At 44.1% G+C, this 27,798-nt stretch overlaps 1 protein-coding gene across 2 annotated transcripts in view; it reads right to left on the bottom strand.

The window, feature by feature from the left end:
• Positions 1-14,095: 14,095 nt before the first annotated feature.
• KLHL29 (kelch like family member 29) overlaps positions 14,096-27,798 on the bottom strand; it is a 1,101,789-nt gene continuing 1,088,086 nt past the window's right edge. For both annotated transcript variants that reach the window (XM_085610611.1, XM_085610612.1), the window contains exon 15: positions 14,096-18,214. In XM_085610611.1, the coding sequence (XP_085466737.1) occupies positions 18,031-18,214 (184 nt within the window). In that variant the 3' untranslated portion in view covers positions 14,096-18,030. The remainder of the gene's footprint in view (positions 18,215-27,798) is intronic.

Genomic DNA, 27,798 nt, shown 5'->3' on the forward strand with positions numbered 1-27,798 from the left:
TCCCAATCAGGCTTCAGGAATACTCACAGCACTGAAAACGCCCTTCTCGTCGCAACAGACGACATCCGCTCCCTCCTAGACAGAGGAGACACTGTGGTCCTCATCCTCCTGGACCTCTCTGTTGCCTTCGACGCAGTCTCACACAGAAACCTAGCCCGCAGACTCCCGACGCAGGAATCCAGAACAAGGCCCTCGACTGGATGCGCTCATTCCTCTCGGGCAGAACACAGCAGATCAGACTCCCTCCTTTCCACTCAGAAACCACACCGACCACCTGGGGAGCCCCCCAAGGATCCTCTATCAGCCCCTCCCTGTTCAACATCTACATGGCCCAGCTCGCATCCATTGTCCGATCGCACGGACTCAACATCATATCGTACGCAGACGACACCCAACTCATCCTCTCCCCATCCAATTAACCCAGTATCTTAAAACACAACTTTCAAGAAGGAAAGGAAGCAGTCGCCAGGTGGATTAAGAACTGCAGTCTACGACTACACGGACAAAACCGAATTACTCATCATCTGCTCACATCTCAATGCCTGGAACAGCACCTGGTGGCACCCCACCCTCAGGAACCCTCCCTCCCCCATGAACCACGCCCGCAACCTCGGAATCACCATGGACTCCGAACTCAAAATGGACCGTCAGATCACCGCGGTCACCTCTTTCTGCTACCACACCCTCCGCCTGGTCCAAAATACGTCCAACTGGATTTCCCTTGAACACAGGAAAACTGTCGCCTACGCCCTCATCAGCAGCAGACTGGACTATGGCAACGCACTCTACGCTGGGATCACAAGAACCTCACTCGCAAACTTTCCAACGGCTCCGCCAGACTAGTCTTCAACCTACTGTTACACATCAGCCAACACGTACAGATACTACACTTGCTCCCCATCGAGAAGAGTCACCTTCAAGCTTCTTACCCATGTCCACAAAGCCCTCCACAACACTGAACCCGCCTACATGAACCACTGCCTCTCGTTCCACGCACCCCAAAGATCCCTTGGCCCAGCCCAGCTCTCTCTCGTGACGGTTCCATGCATCAAGAAGACCAGAACAGGAGAACGCTCCTAACTCCTTGCGGCCAAGGCATGGAACACCCTCCCTCTCCACCTCCGACAGACAAACACTCTCCAAGTTCTTGAAGGACCTCAAGTCCTGGCTCTTAGACAAATCTCAGTGAACATCCAGGAGCTGCACTACTGAGAACCCCTTGGGTGACGAGCTGCCCTTCACAATCCCATGATTGATCAATTGTTTCCAGGGAGATTGAGATCTATGATCACTGTGGATCGTGTGTTTACTGCGGATTACCTGTGCTCTTGGACACTGACTTTGAGAGGTTCTTGTGACTTCAGTGGAAGTTGTAATCTTGTGTAGGACTTTCCAGTTAACTGGTATGTTGGAATCCTGAATAAACAGAAAACTGGTATGTCATGCATTGACTGGTTTCCTACAATGGAAAACCCATATCTTTTCTTTCTTAAAGTGGGCAGGCTGACTGGAGGAAAGGTGTGAACACATCAAAAAAATTGGTCAAGCGATATCTTTATTTGCTACACTTTTATATCTCTCTTTTCTAAAAATGTTATTCATTTTTTCACCTTTCATCTCAAAAGCATCACATAAAGTAATAACTACATAAAACAGATTTCTATGTGTTATGGTATTCGTTTTCCCTGGCAAAAGCAAATAATTTATTACAGACATTTCTTTTAAATTGTGAAGGCGTTTTTCTAATCCTCTAAGTGCCCAAATGAAAGATTTTCCATTTGTCACTTTCTGTCCTTACTTTTTATGGATACAATCTAATCTATGTAGGCCTCTATTCCTTTAATCAGGAAATCCTGCACATCTTGCTACGGATTTGCATCAGGTAAATCCTTAACAAAATGTTCTTTCAACACAAAATCCCACTTCCCTGTTAATAAACACTGTCAAATTTGGGTCCCTAGATGACCACTGTCCCACAATTAGCCTAAAGTCACTCACTGCTAAAAAAGCCCAGGAGTTGTGCAGGCTGGCCAACTAATTTCTTAACAATGCTCTGATTCTTGGAGAATGGAAAAGGGTCTTGTGTTATTCCACTGCTCATAAAATTGTAATTCAAAGTTTCAGTTTTGAAGTACTACAGATCAATGGTATGTCATATTATGTAAATTGCATTTGTAGAGTGCAGTGTCACCTGGCTGGTTTCCTGGCACTGAACAGGTATGAGCCTAGCCATGCCTCCAGTGGGAAATTCCTACAACCAGATTTTCAGCTTCTTGCGGAACATGAGAAGAGAGGAGGCTCTGATATGAAGCAGTAGGTCATTCCACGCTCTAGGAGCGGTCTAGAATCTAGATCTGGTTCTGTGTGCGCGTTGGATTGGTGCAAGTAGGAGTCCAACTGAGCAGAAGTGGCCGCACGGTGAACGGAGAGGCAGGCAGAGCCAGTGTAGTGCTTTGAGGGGAGGGTGAGGAGTTTGAACAGTGCATGCTTAAGTATAGGGAGCCAGTGGAGCTCCATGAGGAGCAGAATGGTAAATAAGTTATGGGGGAGGTTGAGGCTGATTCTGATTAATATGCTCTGTATGGTTTGTTGTCTCTGGTGAGTTGTTTGTAGAACCCAGTGTCACATCTGAAGGGGTGTGTTCCTGGACCTCACTACATGTTATATCAAAACTGGAAAGTGCATGTGCTACACAAATGAGGATAATGTTCTGAGTTTGCAAGGTGAAACTCATTGTGCAATTCCTAACTAGCTTTGACCTGTTACCACCCATCAGATGTCCCATTTTTAGAAGCCAGATTAGGTTCCAGAATAGAAAATCCTCCAGAAGTGGATCCAGATCATAGTGGAACCTTCCGGATAATTGCGTGACCCCTATTAACTAGACATGGTTTTCAATTTCATCAGTACCACAGTAGTCCCTGCCGGAAGATCTATGGGGAAGAGGTGTGGCGCCACGGCCAGGACGACTGATTCCGGAATCTGGGGATCATGGTTCGATCCCCGGCACCGGCGGCAGATTAGCCCAGCACCATGTGACTCTGGGCAATAGCTTGCTTAATCTTCCCGATGGCCCCCAGCGCCTAGAGACCCTTACAGGTCATTGTTCGCGCTTTACACATGTGTGATGAATACAGGTCCCAGCTAGGCCCGCAAGACACAAGGGTTCGCTCTCCTGTAACGGAATCTATAAGGAAGTTGGCACGGAAACTGCAAAGTACAAAAACAGCATTTATTAACCCTTAAGGGTGGTCCTACAATCCACACAACACTCTTCAGTATTGCATAGAGTAGCACAAAGAACTTGCGTACATGGTCCCCTTTTATACACAATAGAGGGGCTCATAAGTGGGTGGATACAACATGAGGCTGAAGAACATTACCATTTATGGTCATTTTCGATACTGAATCAATACGTGGGCGGAGCTAACACACTCCTTGAGCCCCCGAACACATGGTCAAGCAAGGCTAACTGATAACAGATGTGGTCAAGTCTGGGCATGCGCCAGATGGACAAAAGGGCTATTTATAGACTGTTACTGGGCAGATTACAAGAGCAACTAACACAGAGGTTGGACTCTTCTCGTGGAGAACACGTGGCGGCATGACAATACAAAATGGAGTCCAAACTTCGGTCAACATAACGGAGAAAACATGACCTGAAGGGAAAGGATTAATGTCTTTAGTAAATGCTTAATCACATTGCTGTTTCAATTTACAACAGACGACCCTTTCAGCATTTACTGAAGACATCCGGCTTACCAGAATAATCATCATATATGTCAATTGTCATCATTCCTTCGACTTCTTTAGCTAAACGCTTCTGGTGAGCAACATCGGCAATAGCTTTCTTATCTGGGATGCAGAATGAAATGCATACGGAACAGAACAATGGTCCACATTGAACACACATGCAGAAAAGGAACAGAATTGCTATAATGATACAGAGACCAGTTAAGACCTTCCATCCCCAGGCAGTAACCAATGCCCAAAACCATCCAGAAAAGGACCAAGTGCCGTTTTCTGTGTGGATTTCAGCTGCTATTTTATGTAACTTATTAATAGCGTTATAAACTGATGGAGTATGATCAGGGATGAACACACAGCAGCTACTTCCAATAATTTTACAAGCTCCACCTCGATCAGCTAACATTACATCTAATACCATACGATTCTGCAATGCAACAATTCTAGTGATTTGTAACTCTTCCGTAAGATTCCCAAGAGCAGCAGCAGTTTGGTTTGTCACAGCTTCTACCACTCTTGTTAATCTTCGGATCTTCCTACTGTTCAAAGCGGCTCCAACAAAGAAAAACAGTCCTAAGTTAAAATCAATATACTGTTGCAGGCTGGTATCAGTCTGATCCACATCATCAATCGATAGAGTACATTTATACCTATTTACAGTCACATTATTTAATAATTTCAAGTCTTTATGATAAGATGCGGGTGCTAGGAATACAGGAGGTAATAGGAATGATACATAGCATACCCCAGACCACCCAGCCGGCAAACGGTAATAACCTTTATTTCCACACACAAAGTAGGTATTATGGGACGCTAGGAAGGTACTATTATTCAATCCATCAATGTTCAAGACAGTGATGCAATCACTGACACCAACAGGAATAAAACCCACACTCTGGACACACAGGTCCGCTTGAGCTTGTGCCACTTGGATCACGAATTTGTCCTTCCCCACAATGTCTCTGGTGTTCGTGAAGATATAGGGAATGGATTCATTGTCTGGTCGGTACTCTTCCCATTCCCAAATTGTCCCATTCGCTTGCGGATATCCATTTTTATCCTGATGACATTCTTTATTGAGTCTGAAAAGCAATCGTCCCACTGTCGGTTTCCGAGTGGCAAACAACAAAGTGTACCATGCTCTACAAGAGCCATTATGAGAGAAAGGAAGTGGTATGAATGGCGTACCTCCTTTCTTCTGATGCGCTGGCATCATCCCACATATCCAACAGTTCGTAGCGTTCGTAGCGACGTGGGTATGATGCAGCATCTGAATGAAAGTGTTATTCAAATAAGACTGTCGATGCTTCAACTCTTGATACGGTAATGTATAAAAGTAGTGCTCCGCAGGCACCGGAGTCGTCAACACAAGTGTTTTCCGAGCAGGAGTTACCTCCTCCACAAACCATGTGGTTATCCCAACAATGGCTACTGTTAGCATGAACCCCGATGCACAAAGGATTTTCTTCTTCTCCATGTCAAAAAGAACAATACCCTGATATCTTCCTGAAACTAAAAGGTCTGTCAGAACTCTTCCCCTTGGGCAGCGGTCGATTTCTTCACCAGCGGGCCAAGACGGGTGTCACTACACTAATGCAGGGCTGATCCCCCCCCCTTGCCTCATCGGCTCTCCGTTTCACTAACCCAAGGGCCGTTCTGACAGTATGTCCCGGTCCTGGAAAACTCACTTCCTTGGTCGAAGATGATATCGCCTTCCTCCAGGAGTCGCGTGGTCCGGAAAGAGCTCCTCAGTGACATTTGGCTCCGCAGCACGGCCTGTCTCTGCAGCCAGAATTTCTCGTTGATCGGTCAGCACGGCAGGCTCCACCAATCCGGGCGGTACCTTTCGACAGTGCAAGGAATGGATCCAATTCTTCCTGTTCGAGACTCGCACAGCCGTCCTCGTCGCGAGGAGGACCTGCTCAGGGCCTACCCATCTCGGCTCCAAACTGTTCGTTCTGTCGAAGACTTTCACCATGACATGGTCACCAGGCCGGAGACCATGTCCTTCACCGGTAGACCGATCAGGGAGCGCCTCTCGGACCTGTTGATGAATAGAAACCAAGTTATCCGTTAACTGTGCCAGATAATCGCTCATCATTACACAAGGTACATCATACACAGCCTTAGGCCTTGGTGGACCCCAAATGTTCATTGGGCGTCCGAATACGATTTCGTATGGTGTAAGGCCAGTTCGAGAGTGCGGTACTGATCTAATTGACAGTAACGCCAGTGGCAGAGCGTCTGGCCAAGTCAAAGACGTTGAAGCTTGAATTTTAGCGATCTTAAGCTTCAGTGTACCATTATACTTCTCAACTAGTCCTGCAGACTGAGGGTGAAACACGGCGTGGAACTTCTGAGTGATGCCTAGGCCCTTCAAGACATACTTTATAACATCCGCTACAAAGTGAGGCCCATTATCACTCCACAGAAGTCTACAGACGCCGTATCGAGGGAAAAACTCTTTCAGCAGTAGCTTCGCTGTAGTCATTGCAGTATTGTCTTTCGTAGGGTACGCCTCAACCCATTTACTGAAGGCGCAAACCACTACCAGAACGTACTTCAAATTGTTACAGCGCTCAAGCTGGATGTAATCCATCTGCAGAACCTCAAAGGGTGCAGTGGGTGTCGCAAATCCTCCTGCTGGAGTTCGAGTACCCTTTCCTGGGTTGTACCTCAGGCAGATCATACAGGTCTGCACCACCCTCTTCGCTGTGCTAGCAATCTCTGGATGCTCCCAGACTTGGGTAAGCAATTTCACAATTGCGGAAGCTCCAACATGTGCTAGCCCATGTGCCATCTGAACCATAGGCTGTACAAAGGCCGTAGGTAATTTCCATCTATCCATCTGCTTATTTCTCCAGCAGCCTTCATCATCCAATTCTCCCTCGCTAGCCCATTGTTCCCGCTCTTTGTCAGAAGCGGTCCTTTGCATTTCTCGCACTTCCTCCTTCGCATCATGCCATCTTTCCACTTGTGACTTTACTACATACATGGCAGTAGCACCGGGCTGCATCGCAGTCTCCCGTGCTGCTCGGTCTGCTAACGCATTCCCTTCTCCAACTCTATCAACTACTTTCCTATGGGCGCTACACTTAACGATGGCAATTTTCTTTGGGTATGTCAATGCGGTTAAAAGATTGTGAACTAACTCCCCATGCATTATCTGTACCCCATGTGACGTTAAAAACCCTCTCTCCTTCCAGAGTAGGCCGAAGTCGTGCGCTACTCCGAAGGCATAGCGGCTATCTGTATAAACATTCACACACAATCCTGTACTGAGCTCACATGCTCGTGTTAATGCTATCAGTTCCGCTGCTTGAGCTGACTTCTGTGGTATGCGTGCTGTCTCCACTATCGTTTGCAACGTGGTAATTGCATATGCTGCTGAAGTCGTACCATCTGGTAGCTTCAGGCATGATCCGTCCACCCACAGTTCTCCATCTACATCTGGAAAGGGCGTATCCTGGAGATCAATACGACCCTTTGTTTGTTCCTCAGTCACAAGAATACAATCATGCGCTTTCCGCGCCTCAGGCTGGGCCTCAGGGTATGGCAACAATGTGGCCGGGTTTAATGTTACGCACCTTTTCAACGTAATATGAGGAGCCAAGAGCGTCAACTCATATCCCGTTAAACGGGCACTGGTCAAATGCTGCGTCTTTGTTTGATTAAGCAGGGCATCAACAGCATGGGGAACTAACACCAACAGCTTATGAGATAACACAATTCCTTCACTTTGGCGTATTGACACAGCTGTCGCCGCAACCGAGCGAAAACACCCTGGTAATGCTCGGGCGACAGGATCAAGTACAGCCGAAAAGTAAGCACAAGGGCGTTGCTTATCGCCATGCATCTGCACTAAAACTGATAATGCACATCCATCTTTCTCATGCACATACAACGAAAAGGGTTTTGCATAATCAGGGGTCCCTAACACTGGTGCTGAACAAAGGGCCTGTCGTAGTTGCTGAAAAGCAGCATCACACTCATCTGACCAAGGGATTGGGATAGACGTGTCCTTTGTCAAGAGAGCTAGCAATGGCTTAGCTATGTGTGAAAACCCCAATATCCACTGTCTACAAAAAGAAACAAGACCCAAAAATGCACGCACATCCTTCTGCGTGGATGGTCTTGGTGTGTCCAAAATTACTTGAATACGATCCGGTGTGAGTGCACGCCCCTCCTTAGACAAAAGGTGACCCAAATAAGTCACCTTTGGTCTACAGAATTGCAATTTCTTCCTAGATACCTTATGATTGTGGGATGCTAAAAAGGAAAGTAAGGATAACGTGCTTTTCTCACACAACTCCAGGGTGTCAGCCGCCAACAAGATGTCATCGACATATTGAATGAGGGCGACCCCCTCGAGCAGAGCAAAAGAATCCAACTGTCGTTTCAAAGCCTGACTGTATATACTAGGGCTTTCTGTGTAGCCCTGGGGGATCCTACAAAAACGATAAGATCTATTATTTAAAGTGAACCCAAAAAGATATCGACTATCAGGGTGAATGGGAATGGAAAAGAAGGCATTTTTCAAATCAACCACTGAGAACATGGTCGCCGTAGGCGGGACCAAGGTAAGCAACGTCGTAATATCGGAAACCACTGGGTACTGAGGTATCACGATCTTGTTTACTTCTCTCAAATCAATTATGAACCGATAGACCTTAGCATCCGTGTCCTTTTTCAGAATGGGGAGAATCGGACTGTTACAGATATTATAGGGAACTTCCTCCACTACTCCTACCGCGATCAAATCTTGCACAATCTGTATGAGAGCCTCCTCGCCCTCCTGGGAAATACGGTACTGCGGGAGGCGTGGTAACACCGCCCCCTCCTGGACACTAATGTGGACCGGTGGAATCACCATCTGTCCCACATCTGTGTCCGAAGTAGCCCACAAAGCACGGGGGAGGGTAGCTAACAACGCATCCTCTGATATCGCACACATCCGCTCAGACCGGGGGTAATTGTCATTTAATATCACCCGCACACCATCAGGGGAGCAGCGGATCGTAGCCCTAAAATGCTTTAACATATCAAGGCCCATAATGTTATCCGGTGTGTACGGGGCAAGCAGAAACGGACAGGGCGCAGAAAAAGAATCAACCTTAAATGTAAGGGGCTGTGAAAGAGGGCTTCGGGAGAGTGTACCGTCAAACCCTACCGATGTAACCATTAAGCCGGATGGGGGAGCCCCCGGAACCAATTGCCTAGACAATGCACTACGTGTCGCTCCTGTATCCACTAGGAACTGATCGGTAGAGCCTAAAACCTCAGCCGATACATAAGGACCCGTCTGATCGACCGGCACCTCAACTGATTCGAACCCCCATCCAACGCATTCCTATGCATGCTGAGAATCATGATATCCCGATCGGTCAATCTCCGACACGTGATACTGATGCTGGCGATCGAAAACATTTGATCTATCTCGGTGCTGCCCAGCAGTGTCGAAACGGACATTATCGTTAGAATTCCCTCTAAAGCTCGAGAAACCCCCTCTACCTCTCGGGCCACCCGGAGTATGCCCCTGACGCGAAGCACGCAACACTGGGCAATCCCGGGCCCAATGGCCCGATTGCTTACAATACGCACACTGGTTCCTATTCAAATCAGATCGGCTCGAAGGGGGACCATAAGATCCTCCCCTTCCTCTATTATTACCCCGTCGGGGCGGGCCATATACTTGCGCCAACATCACCTTGGTTTTTAGATCTTTCGATTTCTTCTCCTCCTGGCCCTTCGCTTCGAGCTCCTGACGCTCATAATACTGAGCGATAGTCAGGAGGGCCGTCGGGGTCGCGGAGGACCAAGAACTCTCACTCGCTTTTAGACGGGCCGCAACTGCCGGCAGCAGATTGGCCACATATTTATCCGCGAAAAGGTGGCGACCCGTATCGTCAGTAAGCGACTGGCCACTAAAGTCATGAAACGTTTCCTCAAAGCGCGTAAAGAAATCTGCAACTGACTCGTCAGCTGTCTGTTTACATGCAGTTAACATATTCCAGTCAATCTTTTTAGGGGGGATAATTGTTTTCAACTTAGCCACAATAGCAGCAGGAAGATCTAAAATACTCTGGGGTGGTTTCTGTGCGGGCTTCCGTTCCCTATCCTCATCCTCAAGCTCAGACCACCGAGCCTTGAAGGCAACTGTATCATCTACCTTTCGGACAGATCGCCACGTATCCGGTGGTAGAATAAGGCCAAAGAACAGGTCTATATCCGCTAAGGTCATGATGCAAGAATTCAAGGCCCCCTCGACTTCTTCGTAGAAGGCCGCTGGATTCTTGCGGGGGTCGGGCAATGCATTCTTTAATGCCATAACATCAGCCCTGTGCCATGGAGTATAAACCCAATTATACACGAAATATCCCTTAGCATCGGCGGAGTTAATGTCAGAGCTAGTCCCCGCTCCTTTAGGAGGAACATACAAAGGCGCCGCCTCTCGCATTGGTTTAACATGCACTACGTCATCCTTATCTGACTGGGAGGTTGATGGGTGGCCCTCTGCTGTGCACGGATCCGACTGCTTCTCCTCCTCTGCTTGTTGGCGCGCTTTTTCTCTAAGGGCCAGCACCGTGTCCCGCAAGGCGAACAGCCGCCGAGCCGCATCAGGAGCCTTAGGAGAAGAGAAAACACCATTACGCAATGCTTTGGCATCCGAAGACACTTCGTCAGGCTCAAAGACACCGGAACGTTTCCGGAAAGCATCAATCACTTCATCCGCGAAATGACCCAGAAAATACACTTTATCTCTCTCCTGCCACGACCCCCAAGTATGGAATAATTCCTCTATGGATACCTTGCCCTTAAGTGCACGGAAGGAATATTGCCGAAGCTCAGCCATCTGCTCGGCCGACAGCATGGACCGTGTATCTACCTTACCCGAAGCCGGGTCAGAATCTTGCGGCCGCGGAGCGGATGCGCCAACATAAGGGGGCGGAGAGCGATCTAGCAAATAAAAATCATCATCAGTATTATTAAGGACAGGATAAAGTGGCTGCCGAACAACATATTGACCCGAAACTTGTAGCCTACGCTCTTTCTCTTGTCTGTCCGTCTGCTCTCTGTCCTCCCGACGCTTCGCTTCCTGCGCTCGCACATGATCATTCTTCCGCTGTTCTTTATCAAACAGCGCTTTCTCACGCTTCTCTCGCTCACGCACTTCCTTCACCCATAACCGCACACACTCAAACATATCCTGACGAGCACGCCGCTTACACATACACTGTTCCACATACTCAATCTTACGTATATCAAACGATCCATACAAAGGCCATCGTAACTCAGGATCCTTTTTTGTATATTTCCTCCATACTGTGCTGTACATTATGGAAGAAAGACCATGCTTCACATACATATCCCTATTAGGAGTCCCCTCTGGGGGAGCTGGAGCAGATTCCTCGAGGTTCAACCGGTTTCCGAAACAGCAGCACCACTTACGGAGTGCGCTGAAAGCAGGCATGCTCAGAAATAATGCAAAATATGCAATATTATAGAAAAATGGCACTTAATCGTTGCGCCGTTCAAAGTTACACAGCTCCGGAGAAATCTCTCCACATTACCTGCCTATATGTGTTGCAACGCATATATTTTCACAGAGACAAATACAAAATATGACTAGTCATCACAAATCAAACTCAAATAGCCAAACCAGGCTTCAAAAACTCGGAGCAAGTACCGTACAACGTTTCTTACCAATCAAGAGTCCAGATTCCAACTGCCAAGCTCCAAAATCGCCCAAACGGCTCTCACGGCAGGACCGACAGAAGAGGTCTCAGTCGATGACCGGCGCCACCCAGACGGTCAGCTCGGAAGGGAAGGAAGAAAAACCTCGGGATGCCAGGGCTAAGACGCCGCTGGCAGTGATCACGTCCCCGGTCAAATTCCTCACCTTCGTCGCGACCAGTCCTTCGAGCATCCGAGTCGCCGATGAGCCCCACGTGACGGGCGCCAATTGATGAATACAGGCCCCAGCTAGGCCCGCAAGACACAAGGGTTCGCTCTCCTGTAACGGAATCTATAAGGAAGTTGGCACGGAAACTGCAAAGTACAAAAACAGCATTTATTAACCCTTAAGGGTGGTCCTACAATCCACACAACACTCTTCAGTATTGCATAGAGTAGCACAAAGAACTTGCGTACATGGTCCCCTTTTATACACAATAGAGGGGCTCATAAGTGGGTGGATACAACATGAGGCTGAAGAACATTACCATTTATGGTCATTTTCGATACTGAATCAATACGTGGGCGGAGCTAACACACTCCTTGAGCCCCCGAACACATGGTCAAGCAAGGCTAACTGATAACAGATGTGGTCAAGTCTGGGCATGCGCCAGATGGACAAAAGGGCTATTTATAGACTGTTACTGGGCAGATTACAAGAGCAACTAACACAGAGGTTGGACTCTTCTCGTGGAGAACACGTGGCGGCATGACAATACAAAATGGAGTCCAAACTTCGGTCAACATAACGGAGAAAACATGACCTGAAGGGAAAGGATTAATGTCTTTAGTAAATGCTTAATCACATTGCTGTTTCAATTTACAACATGTGGATTATTATATTATTAGTGTTCCTCCATACAGACAATGTTGGTATGTTAATCTACCCATAGCCGGGAGATTTAGGTAACCTGTGGGCTCCTTGATTGGACAGAAAGCCCAATCATTTGCTGCTTTCAGTTGCGGCCCACCTTTAAATTTTAAACCAGAGAACCATACTTTACAACACAAAGTTGGCTTGACATACAGACCGGTAAGTCTTTATTGAGTCACAGCAACACAAAGTACCAACTACTAATCGCAACTTGGTAAAACAGATGTCTGAGATGGACTGGTAGATCAAACAAAATATGTATGAAGTCTTTAGGGTTGCCGTGATAGGAACGTTTTTCGCTTGAGTCTAGGTTGGAACTGTTGGAGTCTTTTAAATGCCATATTTTTTTCTAATTGTGACTGTATAATCCTTCACTGGGACATACTTCGTCCTGTTTTTAGCTTTGAGTTCTCCAAAATCAGCTACTGGTGATCCCTGAAAACGTTATACAAGACAATTGGAAAAAAAGTCATCACTATTTTTGGGTTTACATCGAGTTTTAAAGTAACACCAGTGACAAAGATATTCAAAGTATACAACATATATAAGAAAAAAAGAAGCTAGGATACGAAACATAAGCAAAAATTATGAGAAACAAATAAAGGTTTGACATGTTAAGGAAGGCCAAAATAGTGAAAAATGTTCCCAAATGTATAATACTAAATAAATCAATGGTAAACCAACATTAATAAAAAAAATGTAAAAAATGAATAATGAAAATAGTGCTAGTACCATTTATTTTTCAGGTGATTTTTGTTTGCCATTATTGGTTTTCCGTTGACATTTTATGTCCTTTTCTGGACAATGATTTTTATTTTAGGTATGGGGGCTTTGGCTTTTTAACAATTAGCTGTAATCGTGTATGTTAAGAATTACACCAACAGGCACTTTCTTTGAAGATAGTCCTGCTTCCTCAGCCAAGCTACTTATGACTAGGGCTCCCGGTTTTATGGTATTTATTTTTTGCCATTTCCGTCTGTATTTATGAGGTTATTTTTTAATAATTTTATCAGTATTTATCCATATTTATTTTGGGTTTTGTGGATAAAATTAAGCTGAAATTAGATTATTTCCACATTTATATAACCCATAAATATGCACTCATGCTTGAATGTCTGCCAGGTTTCCGTGCTTTGAACACCCGCAGAAGACAAATCAGCGCACTTTTATGAAAATATGCAAATTTCAGTATCAACCATGTGCATATCTACTGCTGTTAAAGCCTCTTTACTAAAATTCCTTGTTTAAACCCCCTTATCTATCAATCTATAAATGTATTGGCCTGGCAGTCATGGCAGGCAGTATTTAGAATTACTCAAAAAGCAACCCAATTTCCGTTTTTATCCACATTTAAAAATAAATACAGACAGGAAAATGAATGCTTTCGGTCTGTGTTTATCTGTAAAAATCTGTAAAAACGGACAACAGGGAGCCTTACTTAAGACTAAGGTTGTATTCAATCAAACTATTTACTTTTGGGAAGAGGGCGACTTGGAACATCCAGATAGGTCAGTTTTCCAAGCAGGTTTTCTGGTAGAAATGTTTGGCATGAAACTGAATAAACCCATAAAAATATGTTTTCATAATATAAAGCACAATTTTGAAAATGAATTACACTTTGAGATCGAAGTTTTAGAAAATGATATATACCAATAAACGTAAGAAAAACTGAAAAATACTCACATAAATGCACATTACCAATTTCCACAAATGAAGAATCAAAGAAAACACAAATTCTAGTTCTATAAATATATTTATTATCATATAACAAGAACTTAACAATGAACATAAACTATGTACATTTCCATTACAGATAACCCTGTTTTTGTATTCACAGAAATAGCCAGTTTTGCTCCAGTGTGATTAGATGAAGACATGTAAATGTGTAGCATGTGTGGACATCTATCTTGTCAACTAGCACCTCCTTTGGAGGTAAGAGACAAAAACGTAGCTCTGCTCCAGCATGCTGGTTGCTTCTGCTCCGATTTATAGGTTCACACTTGCACCTTGATTTACACATATCCAATGAAATGCAATGTATGGTGATAAATTGTGCTTATTATCTTTTGTTTTGAATGAATAAATAGAAAGAAATACGAGCAAAGAAAAAGTTTGGAAACTTAACGTAAACTTTGTGTTTATCATTCAACCCTATACAGGCACAAAATATTATTTTGCTAATGAAATGAATGCCCACTTCTATGACTGGTCTAGTTCAATAAATACTAGAGACTTGATTAAAAGAATATTTCTTTAATGAAATGAATGCCCACTTATATGACTGGTCTAGTTTAATAAATACTAGGGACTTGATTAACAAAGCCCCAATTCGAGAAATCAAAATTCTGCTTTTGTAGGATGATTCCTACATTTAAAGAGCATTTCTAATTTAAGGGATTGAAAAAAAATTGCAGGAGAACAGATTCAATAGTCATAGTTATGCTAGATTCTTCTAGTGCGAAACAAAAATGCTCATGTGGAATTCCCACTAGGCCAAACACTTTCACATGTAAATGTGTAATCATTTTTAAGTTTAGACATTTCTTTCCCTGCACTTTGATAAACACTAAAGGGCATCTTCCCTTTCCGACTCTGGAAAGGCACTTACTCCCACCAGTCACAGAAGCATGTTTTCGTAGAATGTGAAACTATTTGCAAGAGGTATGTGAAATACCCACAAAAATAGGAATCTGTGGGTGTTCATCTACTGAAGCATCCTACTCCCAAAAATGAAGAAATTCCATCATACAGGTGTATTTTCTTCATTTGTAAGCATACTTAACAATGAGCAATGAGCAGTTCCAAGATGATTTAACAGCATTTAAATACCACATAGGTAAACAGAAATGTCAACAGATTGGATCCAAGGACGTTGCGACATTTTGTTTTATTGGCTACACCTCTTTTGAGGAAACAGAACGAATATGTTCAGTCAAGGGACAACCTTAGGAACCTAAGAAGAGTAGGAAAATATTTTTGCTTCCTATTGTGAGACCTAAAGTATATTAACATTAGAAAGCTATCAGCATGGACTAACAGGAAATGCAAGGCCTCCCGATATGGAATTTCAAGATTTGGTGTTTCAAATGGAAAGTGATGTCTCTTGTGCAAACAAAGCGCCAATATTTTTCACGTTTGAAGCTGGAGTATTAATGGACCCATATTTTACAGTTATCACATTCTGAAATTAAAACTGAACATGATCAGTTAAAAAACACATAATAGTAATTTTAAATCATCCAGACATTTTCAGAAAATTGATGCTCTGGGTTTAAAACTCCAGCAGTTGTCACTGGGATTATCGACTGACAAATTAGATGATGTCTTCCATAACACAAGTCTAGTTCTACCAATTTGCCCTACCCTCACGTTGAATCACTGATCCCTTTGTTGTTCAGCTCAGGCTAGAACAACGATATTCTTCCCTGAAAAATGCAGCCGGAGTATCTTTTAATGTCCTTGCCTTCTGCAATTGTATTAGTTTGTGCAATCCTTGAATTACAGCAGAAAATCTACAGTACTCTACTTTGAACAAACCTATCATTATTAATTTTCTTTGCAGCGGTTTTTAATTTACAGGAAATATTTTTTATGAAGACTCCAAACATAGGGATGTAATGGAGTAAGAAACATGTAAACGTTACTGACTGAGCTAATGCAAAAATGTTAATGAACATTATGTGTTCAAACACACTTGTTTGCTTAATCCACTATTCAAAATGGAGGCTGCTGTTTACTTCCACTGCCAATGCTCAGTGGCCATAATTTCAGGGGCTCTTTTTAGGGGGTCAGCTAAGCATGGCTGCTATAGTTTGACTGAATTACGGACATCATCTTGATGAGTCTAAATGTGTGTTTTATGAGCACTGAAATAACTCGAACACTTTTCGGGTTAAGGAATAATCTAAATATTTAACAAACATATGCATTAACTATTCTAGGCCAACAGACGTGCCAATTAGTTAAATATTTATTCCTGAGTCATATTTAAAACATCCTCTTTTTAATACAGTAGGTGTGGCTAGTTAGAAGAGCATCGGCTATTTCACATTCGAGATGGCCTTCCTTGTATGCCTTAAAGTGGGCATTAAGAACCAAGGAACATATTTCTATGGCAGTCAGACTTAAAGTTATCTACAATGCCTCAAATTACATAAGTTTAACTTTAAGTGCTTATAAAGCTATAATACTAAGCTACTTTATGGTCTCAAAAAAAATTGGAGCCTTTCAGATATCCATTGGGTATCTAGTCTGCATAAAATATTGTCAGACAAATGAAATTTACTTGAATGCTGCCAAGTTTTTAGAAAAAAAAGTATGAAAATGCCCCTAAATTAATGTAGCATGACATTTCTCAATTCATAAAGTACTATGTGATCAGAACTCTTTCTTCTGGAACAGATCAGCTAAATGCTATGGACTAAATTGCTACCTTAGGCCATTGAATCTGGCTGGATTTTGGTATACTACAGACCACCACTTTATATATGTTTTATATCTATATAGGTATAAATGGTGGTGTATAAAAAGGCTAAATAAAATAAGCAACTTCCTCATAAGGCGCTTTAGGATTCTAATATGAATCTACAGCGCTACATATATGGCAGAATATTATTTCACCATGTACTCCATTCACACTATTTGATGGTCGGAGAAAAAGTCTATGACAAAAAGCTACCAGTAGAAATCTTGAAGCCTGCACTCCTGTTATTACAAGGATCCTAATGAGAACAGCTCTAAAAAAGCATATCGGACAATATCCAAAACCCAAATACATTCCTATAGATACAAAGCTCTGCCCAAATATTGCTCAAAAAGCAGACGCGGGCACAGAAAGAAGAAAGGCGGAGTTACACCAGAACAGTGCATAGCAGCCTTCCTTTCCAAACAGAAATCGTCGATTCCACACACTTGTATGGAACTTTTTATTAAATATATAAAATATATATAATTTCTTTCTCTCCCTTGTCTCCTTTTCATACACAAAGCGCTGTGTCAAGAGAATTGGGAAACTCTTTTGAATCCTCTGGAAGACTTACTTTCAGTACAAGAACTGACCCCAAGGTAATATTTTCAACCTCAGCATTTGATATAAAAACAAAAATCTGCCTTTGATACAACAAGTTAAGGACTGAATGAGACCTGGTCACTCTGATAATCTTTCTAAGGAAACACTGCTAAAAAAGTGCACTGGCAGAGTGAATCTAACTGGATCCTCTTGGAAGGCCTCAAACCTAAGGTAAATACGGCACTTATAAACAGGTTTAGTCACCGCATGATGCACTATATAAAAACTTTAACCATAAATTGTAGCATTTATTCTTCGGTCTGTCTCACTCTGCTACATCAAAGTCAACAAACAAGTGAAACTCTATTGCACCTGGTTTGATAAAAAGCCTATATTTCGAGCAAGTGCCACCACCACAAGCAGTGGCACACTTCTATGGTTGTGGCACATTATACATGTTACCGGGCATCTCACCCAGTCTTCATCATACGACGAAGGTGATTTTCTACATTCGATGTAGACAATATACTTTTAAGTCTGTAGACCAGTGTGTCTGCTCTATGCTCCTCTCTCTTCTTCAAAGCAAAGTCATTGCTTGAGTTGGTTAAAAAAAAAAAAGGGAAAACAAATATGTCGGCATGAGAGTTCTGAAGAGAGCAGACTGCTATCACCCACTCTGAATGTATTTTTTTATGACTACACATCCATGTCGGAAGACCGGGCATGGCATATTTGGTAAAAGGGTCCAGATATTCGTTGTGGGGTCATAAGATTCCATATTGCCCAGGGCAGGTCCTTCACTGCTGACAATTCCACCAGTGGCATAAATTTTCCCATCAAGAACCACAGCACTGTCAGAAATACAAAAATATAAGAATATATTAGTAAATGTAGCAAAAATATACAAAAATGTTGTGATGACATCCAAAGTATTCACTTAGAAATTTATAAAAACCATAAAATCATACAGTGTAAGACAATGATCTAATCATAATAAAAGAGAATACAGAATTAGAATACAGATTGTCATACATGATTATGTGAAGTACACTTATAGCAGACCTGTACAAACCAGTGTTGACAAAAACACATACATAATAGAAACAAATGCGAACAAAAAGAATTACATATCATGAATTAAGTGCAAGAGTATTTGTTCTCAACAATGAACTACGTGAGTCTCAGTAAACCTTCTTCCTTCTCACTATGAGAGTCTTCAGCTAAAATTTGAATCAACAGGTCATGTAAAATGTATCAGCTAACAGAGAGAAAATCAATACATGATTTTCAACAATGTATCAAGGATATTGAGAGAATAACGACTTTCCCATCCTTCCGCATTAAACACAAACACTGCACTATTTTTTAAAAAACCCATAAAGAGATAATTGGAGGAGCAGCCACAATATTTAACATGATGAATGCGGATAGGTGCAGGAAGTAAGTAAATTGTGCATCAACTTGTTTATACCACTGAGAAATACTTTTCTGAGCTGCACATTCACATTATGGGTAAATACTCTTTCACCAAAAATGTTCTTAATTGACTATATTTTTCCCAAACACTATTGGACTATATAGCAATGCTAAATGCACATTTTGTTGCACTTAACCATTGTTTCAGGCTTGAGGAATGGTTTCTTCCACGTTGTAAAGGAAACATCTGTATTTTAAATACATAAAACAGCACAACATTGTACAACAAATTGAGATACGTAAAAGAACCAGGGAACCATCACCATGCCAGTACAGAAAGCCTCAAACCTCAGAGTATAGCACAGCACATATAATCTGGATTGTCAATTGCCCCAAATCTTTTGATGCTTTTTCGCACACCCTCTAATTTATAAATCATAGTCTCTGCATTTGCGCAATATCCCTTGCCTTTTTCGAGATCCTCGAGGAAGGGGACTCCTTGCATCTCCAGAAACAGGCAATGTCTTTCTTAGCTGCTAGAAATCCAATACCGCCAAGGACTTCTGCCCCCTACAGGCCATGCAACCATGCGATGGTGGGAGTGTGCAAAACGTTCGCTAACATTCTACATATCTTCTGCCAACAGGTTCTAATTAGAGTGCGTACCCAATTATTAAGGCAAAAAGTCCTCCTACAGTCACCAGAACGTGTGCATGTGGTGCTCTTTGCACTGCCCCTTTTCCACAATCTGTCAGGGCTATACCAACTCATATGAAAATAGTAGGGCTGGGCATACCAAGGATTACCACCAGCTAACACCACACTTTACATTACCCTGTATGCTGACTACTTGTTGCTCTATCTCGGCAGGGAGCACACAGATGTGGAAGGCAGAGTCATTGCACTCAGCATGTTTGGCGAGGTTTTGGGAAAAAGAGTGAACTGGAACAAATCCCATGTATACACTATCCATGCACCCAAGACCCATGCATGACCACCAGAAATAGGAGACAAGTTGCGTTGGGAACCACACACATTCTACCTGGAAGTGCAGATCTATCGATGTGAGCCTAAATTAACTAAAAGGTACATACGGGTGACATTGGCTTCCCAATGCCTCACTATAGCCTTCGGGCATACACTACTCCTGTCAGTTATGAGCCGTGCAGCCCCGACTAAAATGGTGGTGTTGCTGTGACAGCTCTACTTCTTCTAGACACTTCCAATGCGAGTGCCCTGCGATATATTCCTGGAAATAGACAATTTATTGCTTGCTTTACTGTGGAACACGCAATGCCTCAGGATATCCCTCGCTAAACGCCACCTTCTCACATCTGATGGCAGCCTGGCGGTTCACAATTATGAGATGTACTGTTTGGCCATGCAAGGACTTGGGTGACCAGGTGGAGAGAGGCTCTCTGGGGTCCTCCACATGCACCAGGAACAGGTATTCCCACCCATGTGGAGTGGTCATGATTAATGCTTCATTCCATCTGGAAATCCCGAGCTGATACCATCCAAAGATTAGTAGACATCGCAGAATGTGCTTGGTCTAGAATGCTTCAGCGAACGCGGCAGGGGCATCCATATCACAAAACCTTCTCCTGCCGACTTTGACTGTCCTACACCCAGGTGTGACTCGAGAGGGTTGAAGGCTGAAACAGTAGGAGACCTATTCGAAAATGACACACAGACCACTGGGAAGGTAGAGAACTTACGAGATCAGTGGGATTCTGACATGGGACTCTCAATTTCCAATAAAGACTAAAGCTCCATCATGGAACACACTCCTTGCATCTCTAGAAACGTCAGATTTAAACTCATCTAATATTACTTCTTGCATAGGGCATATATCACACCTAAGTGTATAAATCTTATGTTCCCTATAGCTCAGGCAGCATGTCCACAATAAAACGTTGGGGTGCTTACTTTTATCACATGGTCTGGGCTTGCCCTACCCTCTACCAGTACTGGAAAACTGTTGTCAGATACCTCACAATGGCCACACATCGATATGTACTGAAAACACCACCTTATTGCCTCCCTGGACTCTTCCCAGGCCCAAGGCGAGAGCTATATCATCCCGGTTCATTAACTTGACTCTGGTACTGTCCCGCCGCCAGATAGCAATCACTTAGGAAGACCCCTGAGACCCTTATCTTACATGCTGGTGCTCTCACTGGCTAAACTGAGCAGATTGTGAAGAGGTAGTTAGCCCTACTGAGAGAAGTGCATAGTGGCCTTTAAGCCATGGATCACGCACAGGCTTGTTGCACCATATTACAGGATTGCCCTCAGATAGATGGGTTGGGCAGGATTATCTTCCCCCAAGAGAGTGAATATGATAGCAAGGACTGAGCGAACCATTCTTCCTAAGATGAGATACAACCCTTAACCCCTCTCAGCCGAAGAATGATCTTGGATGCTCTAATACTGAAGCCTACCATTATGGATGCATTCAAACAGTTCACATTATCAGGATAGCTGCTACGCACAGCAAGGTTGGCTTTGTTCGAGCAGGTGATATTTGGTTACAGTTTTAATAATGTTTTTCAATTTGTTAAGATACACATTGGTTCTGATTACGAATGCTCCGGGTGACTGGTGTTGGTTGCCCTTAGAATGCTAGTACCTTATATGTTGATGAGGATCTTGCGCCTCGCCACTGAAGATTGTAATTTTCATGCATCTCCCACTGACAGATAATACAAAAGGGTTGCATGGGCTACTGTACTGATGATGGGTTTAAATGTATTGTGAAAACCAATACAAACGTGCTTAAGAAATAAATCCTTTAAAACGTGGAACTGCATCAATCTACGATTGAGGAGATGGCCAGCCAGAAATCTTGGCCTCTTGACACTCATCAACATCCTTTTCCCCTACATCTTGCTCCTAGGCTGCCCTTAATCCCAGTAGCAGGTCCAGGATGTTGAAAAGGTGGGATCTGTACAGGCTAGATATTACTTTGCGATCCATGGCTCCAATATTAACTTTGGTTCAAGCGGATTGTATTCCAGTACTGCTGCAAGCGCCTTCCGGTATGTATCAAGAGTGTGCTAGAGCTGTAGATGTATTAAAAAAAACTGGGACTTATACAGCTCAAACTTTGTTGCAAACTGTTCCAAGAATTTAATGTGATCGTGGTCCCACACATCCCCGAGCTGGGATATACCAATCAGGTATCCTGGCTCGAAGGAACCCAGGCAGCTGCATAACTTGTTTTAACAAATTTGCATAGCCATTTCATAAGTTTCATGGCTGATCGCCAGCACAGAATTGGGAATCTTGTGATCTGTAGGAGCGAAAGCAGGGGAGCCTCACATACAGCAGACCTAGACCCTAGTTTTTGAAGGGTCTCCAACTCTAGCCACCAAACAGGGTTATTTCTGTCCCCAAACAATCATTATCCTATCAGCACCATCTGTGCTGCCCAATGATGAAGTCAAGGGTCAGGTTCTCCCAGTACACCTTCATACAGAGAAAGGATTTATTTCACAAGGGATATTTTAAGGAGTTGGCCCCCCAAAAGGAATTTGGAGACCAGTGTTTGCAGATCCGGGAAGAGATTGGCAGGATATAAGGATCGTTCAGCAGTGCATAAAGAAAGCTAGGCAGCACAACCATTTAGTAGAGCGCCACCCTGACCATTAAAAAAATGGGCAATAAGGCCTAGGCCTCAAAGTCTCTATGGGTATGCCTCAATATAGGCATAATATTCATATCCCATGCTCTTAATTGATCACAGGTTATATACATAACAACATATTGGAAAGAGCGGTCAACTGTTTGGAAATGGGAGCATAATGGGCACTGTTGGGTAGTGCACTTCAGTTAATCATACTTTGACTTGCCCCAGTTTACCACGACACCCAGGGCTCCACAACTAATGCAAAGAAGAGAGGGGATAAAGGAAAATCTGGGGGGCTTGCAATGGGGAAGTACCTCACTAACTCTGACCTATGTCTTCGGGGTATCATAGAAAGCCACTCAAAGGCCAAAAACCTGGGGCCAATATTAATTCTCTGGAGCATCTGCAGCAAAAGGGCCAATGCATGGTTTTAAATGCCATTTCGTGGTCCATTAGGAACAATGATTCTGGGCCCCGTAAATCTACTATCCGGGCCAGTGCCACCTGGAGGCAGCGCAGACAGTGCCTAGTGCTTCTTTCAGTCTTTCAGGCATAAAGCTGTTCTGCCTTCGTGAACTAGTGTCCTTATTAGGATATCTTGTAAACAAGCCGAAAGAGCTTGGCGTAAGTCATATCTGCCCGACAGGAAATCGGAGTATCGCGCTAGGACTAAGCTTTATCACAGAGCGGTCTGTAAAACTCGGGCTGCTTACTTTTCCCACGAATTTAACTCTAGCACCAATCCTACCAAACTAATTTTTAAGGTGCTTAAGGATCTCACAGCTAGCGGAGCTTCACTTGATGAGATCTGCTCTGCATCTCACTGTGAGGACCTGGCCGCCTTTTTTGTGGAAAAGGTGGAGGCCATATATCGTTCCTTTCCTGACTTATCCGCCCCCTTGGAAAAGGAGGAATCTTGTCTAACGACAACATTGTCTCTGTGTTCTCTCCCTGAGCTCTCGATGGAGGAGTTTAATAAAATTGTGGCAAAAGTTAAATCAGGTTCACCCAAGGACCCTCTTCGTCCTGCTCAATTTAGAGAATCTGCAGCACTCTGTTTCCCTCCTTTGCGTGATCTTGTCAATTTATCTTCAACGTCTGGCTTTGTCCCTGCTAGTTGGAAACAAGCTCAGGTTATGCCTATTTTAAAAAAAACAGCCCTAGATCCATCTAAATTGGAGAATTATCGCCCCATATCGCTTCTTCCGTGGGCTGCTAAACTGACTGAGGCTCATGTCAACGCCATATTATCTAACCATCTCTATCGCGCGGATATTCTGGATCCTACTCAGAACGGCTTCCGACCTGGCCATAGCATTGAGACGGCGTTGCTCTTTATGGTTGACCATTTGCGAACTTTGGTTGACTCTGGTCAAACGGCGGCACTGGTGCTTCTTGATCTCAGTGCCGCGTTTGACACCGTCTCCCATGCTATTTTACTACAACGTCTGGGTGAGGTTGGTGTCGGTAACATGGCACTGGAATGGTTTCGATCATTTCTATCCGATCGTACGTTTAGGGTTGTTACATCTCCCTTTCAATCTAAACCTTACCCTATCGCCCAGGGCGTCCCGCAAGGGTCGGCTCTTAGCCCCACACTTTTCAATCTATATGTTCAGCCGCTGGCTGCTGTCGCTAAACGCTGGAACCTGACTATGGTATCCTATGCGGACGACACGCAGCTGGCGGTTGCATTAAGTGGGGCTTCCGACCTTGAAGCTGCTAAGTTCCGTGAGGGAATCAGCTCAGTAGCCCGTTGGATGACTGATAACTGCCTCCAATTGAACACTAAAAAACCGAAGTGCTCATTGTCGGCAAGCAGAGTCATCTTTGGGGTGACCACTGGTGGCCTTCGTAGCTTGGTCCTACTCCCCTCCCTGTCACGGAGGTTAAAAACCTTGGGATTTGGCTGGATTCTAGTCTCAGCTTTGTTCCCCACACAAAGAAAACTGCTGCCACTTGCTTCGGGATTCTTCGAAGGCTTAGACCCACTTTCAAATTTTTTGATGCTCCAACCAGACAGCTCATTGTACAGGCTACGATTCTGTCTCGGTTGGATTATGCGAGCTCTCTTTTGCTAGGAGCCAACTTGGCCGAACTCTCTAGACTCCAACGCGTTCAAAACGCTGCCGCCAGAGCTCTGGTCGGCCAACCGAGATTTTGTTCGGCCAAAAAAACTATCGGTAAACTTCATTGGCTCCCTGTTTCTCAGAGGATCAAGTTCAAGTCTCTATGCCTACTGTTCAAAATCCTCAAGCATTCTTCTCCTCAGATTCTGGAGCATCTTATTCAGCCTTATGTTCCTTCGCGCTCTCTAAGGATCTCTGGTCTCCATTTAGTCACAGTTCCACGCTTTAAGAGGGCTAGGGCTGGTGGCCGCTCTTTTAGAGTACTAGCGGCTAGGCTTTAGAACTCTCTCCCTGCTTATATCCGTGCCATTGATGAACTTCTGGTTTTTAGGAAGGCCGTCAAAACCTTCCTTTTCCCCCAGGACTCTTAGTGTTATGCTCTTGTCTCTGGTTATGCTTTTGCCTGGTATTTTGTCCATTACAGCGACGGGACGCCCCTTTGCTGTGGCATCTGTGCGCTTTATAAATCTGGCTAACATAACATAACATTAATCTCTAGTCTAGAGGTCAAGATTTTAGCTAAAAGCCTGATCTGTATATTGAGTAAAGTGATGGTCTTGTACGAGGCACTAATTTACTGGGCTTGAGAATTGTAGATATTTCTGCACACATGAGATCCTCTGGCAGAGAGCCAACTGCCTGATCTCTTTAGAGAGATTCAAGAGGTATGGCACGAGTAACAAGGAGAATTATTTTTTTTTTTAATACGGTGGGGGGAAACCATTGGGGCCTGGGTTTTTACTGGAGGAAGCCGTGGCTATGGCCGCCTGAATTTCCTCCAAAATCAGAAGCAAGTTTAATTTATCTTGGTCGGCTCTGGATAGTGTGCACACCACCTAAACCCTGCAATAGGGTGGAACATCTCCATCTTTTGCACTCTTTACGGGTATAAATCTCAGAAATAATCAGTGAAAGCTGCATCAATCTCCCCAGATTTTAAATTAGGAGGACTATTCTAACCCAAGTGTCCCTTTGGGACAACAAATAAAAGAGCTCACCTGCCTTTTTACCATACTATGTACCAGAACATAATCCACGTCAGTTTAGCTGCATCAGAATCTGTCTAGCCGCCCACCTCTGTTTGACCGGTTAAAACACTCTGTTAAAGTAAAATAATTTGGATCTCTAATTTCGTAATCTTCCCTTCTTTATCCCTTTTCCTACCTACTAGAGCAGGGGAGGCCCTACCCTGAACCACTTTCTGGAAGACCTCGCATAAGCTTCCAGGTGAAGACATCGAAGAAGTGTTTACCTTGAAAAAATTCTCAATTACCTTGTGTATGAGGTTTGTTAAGGTCTCCTCTTTAAGCATCTACGGGGGAAATTTATAACAAAATGTCGGAGCGCGTTGTTACACCAAAATTGGTAATGCTGCGCTCCGTAGAAAAATACAGAGCACCCCTGTATTTCCACTAGCGCTGACACTCATAAAGCTGACTAACATCAGCACAGGCACCCTTGAGCCATGTTGCAAGGGCACCTGTGCTGCTCGGACGATTGATTATGTGCAGGAAGGCACACCTTCCTGCACATAAACAATCTCTACAGGTGATTTGCTCTTTCCATGTGTGCTCCAGAATGCAGCACACATGGAAAGCAAAATATGATGAGAAATGTTTTAGTATCACCTGCTTAAGACCAGGTATTCCCTGGCAGTATTTTTGGTGCTGCCTCATTTCTTATAAATAGGGGGAAGCGTCAAAAAGCAATGGGTGTTGAGGCAAAACGCCCACTTCAACACCCATAGCACGACCCTTTCACGCTAAGTGCTGCGTGAATAGGGGCATTATTTACAAGATGGTGTTAAGTGACTTACCGCTGCCTAGTAAATAAGGCGATGGAATTAACGCTATAAGAAAAAGTGACGTTCTGGTGGCATTAACTCCTTGTAAATAAGCCCCTACATGTTAAGGCATCAGACGCCCTTTAGGTCATGTCGCAGGTCGTGGAGGAACACTTTGATAGGCACATAGTTAGAAAGTCATCTAAGGACAATGTGTCCCCGGAAATGGAGCTCAGACAAGCCACCAAAACAAACAGGTAATTTGAAAGCGACAGCTATGGGGGGCTAAGTAGTGCATAAATTGCCGCTCAGTCAGGTGCCATGCTCGCCATACATCTGCCAGTCCCTGCGAGAACACCCATATGTCTAGCGCATGGGTTCTGGCACTCAGGGAGAGGGAGTCTGCTTCTAGGCATTTGTTAGGTATGGCAGTGACCCCACCAACATATTCAACAAAGTACAAAGCAGGGTAGCAGAAAGTCCCTGCAGTGTTGGGCTGATCAGGGTGGGGGATACATATACAATATTTATGACCCTATGGGTCACTTTCAAAGTTCCCCTTCAACACCACAAAACACCTAGGTTTTCTGTGTGAACCCTGGAGACCACTAGAGTAGGATTTGTGGAGAAGGACAGCTGTCCATATACAGCCCCTGATGAAACCAGCATGCTATGACCTGGAGTCCTCTGCCTCCACACAAAAACTCATCTGCTGCCCGGAGATGCATTTCCTGTATCAGGCGCATGTATCTGGACTGCCCCATTTATTCTTTTAATACTGTATACTGCCCTTTGGTGCTACTCGTTGTTTGCACCTGTTGAGTATCCTTACATCAGATTCATGGATAAGGTCTCCACCATTGCCACACCCAACAGCCCACATCTTATACTTCCAACCCAGAAGCATATGTCGCACTAACATAAACAGATGCACAAACCAAGCACAGGTGAGGTTCTAATCACCCTTTTAAATTTGGATATCTACCCTCTAACCAAAGCACATATTACTGATGGATAATAGGTCCCTTGGCCATTGGAAGTGGCCCTTGGGACTCTGAAGCTCCACATCTTGGCTGGGGAGGTGGATCTATCTTCTCCCATAATCTATATCTATTGTTTTAGCATCAGGACAATGCATATTGCGATTTACTGGATCAGAGTTGGTCCACCATAGCCCAAGCCTCCGTCAAGAACGCAGGTACCTTTGTCACTTGGGGTCCTGCAGCTCGTGAGCTGCTCCACTCTTCCTCTTCGCCTCTCCCTTCAGTAGGCCCCCCCCAGTGCAGCACAATCCATCACCCATTCCCAGACCTGGTTTGAATGGTCAAAGACAAGGGCTTTCCTTTGGTAGATGATATTAAACTTCGCGGGGTACATGAGCATGTATTTAGCGCCATGGCCCTGAGAATTCCCCCGTCCTCTGCCTTTGTACCAGCCTTGTATAATATAGTCAGGATAGATAATGCTCTTGTGCAA

This window comes from Triturus cristatus, chromosome 6, assembly GCF_964204655.1.
Source record: "Triturus cristatus chromosome 6, aTriCri1.1, whole genome shotgun sequence".
Taxonomy (NCBI): Eukaryota; Metazoa; Chordata; class Amphibia; order Caudata; family Salamandridae; genus Triturus; species Triturus cristatus.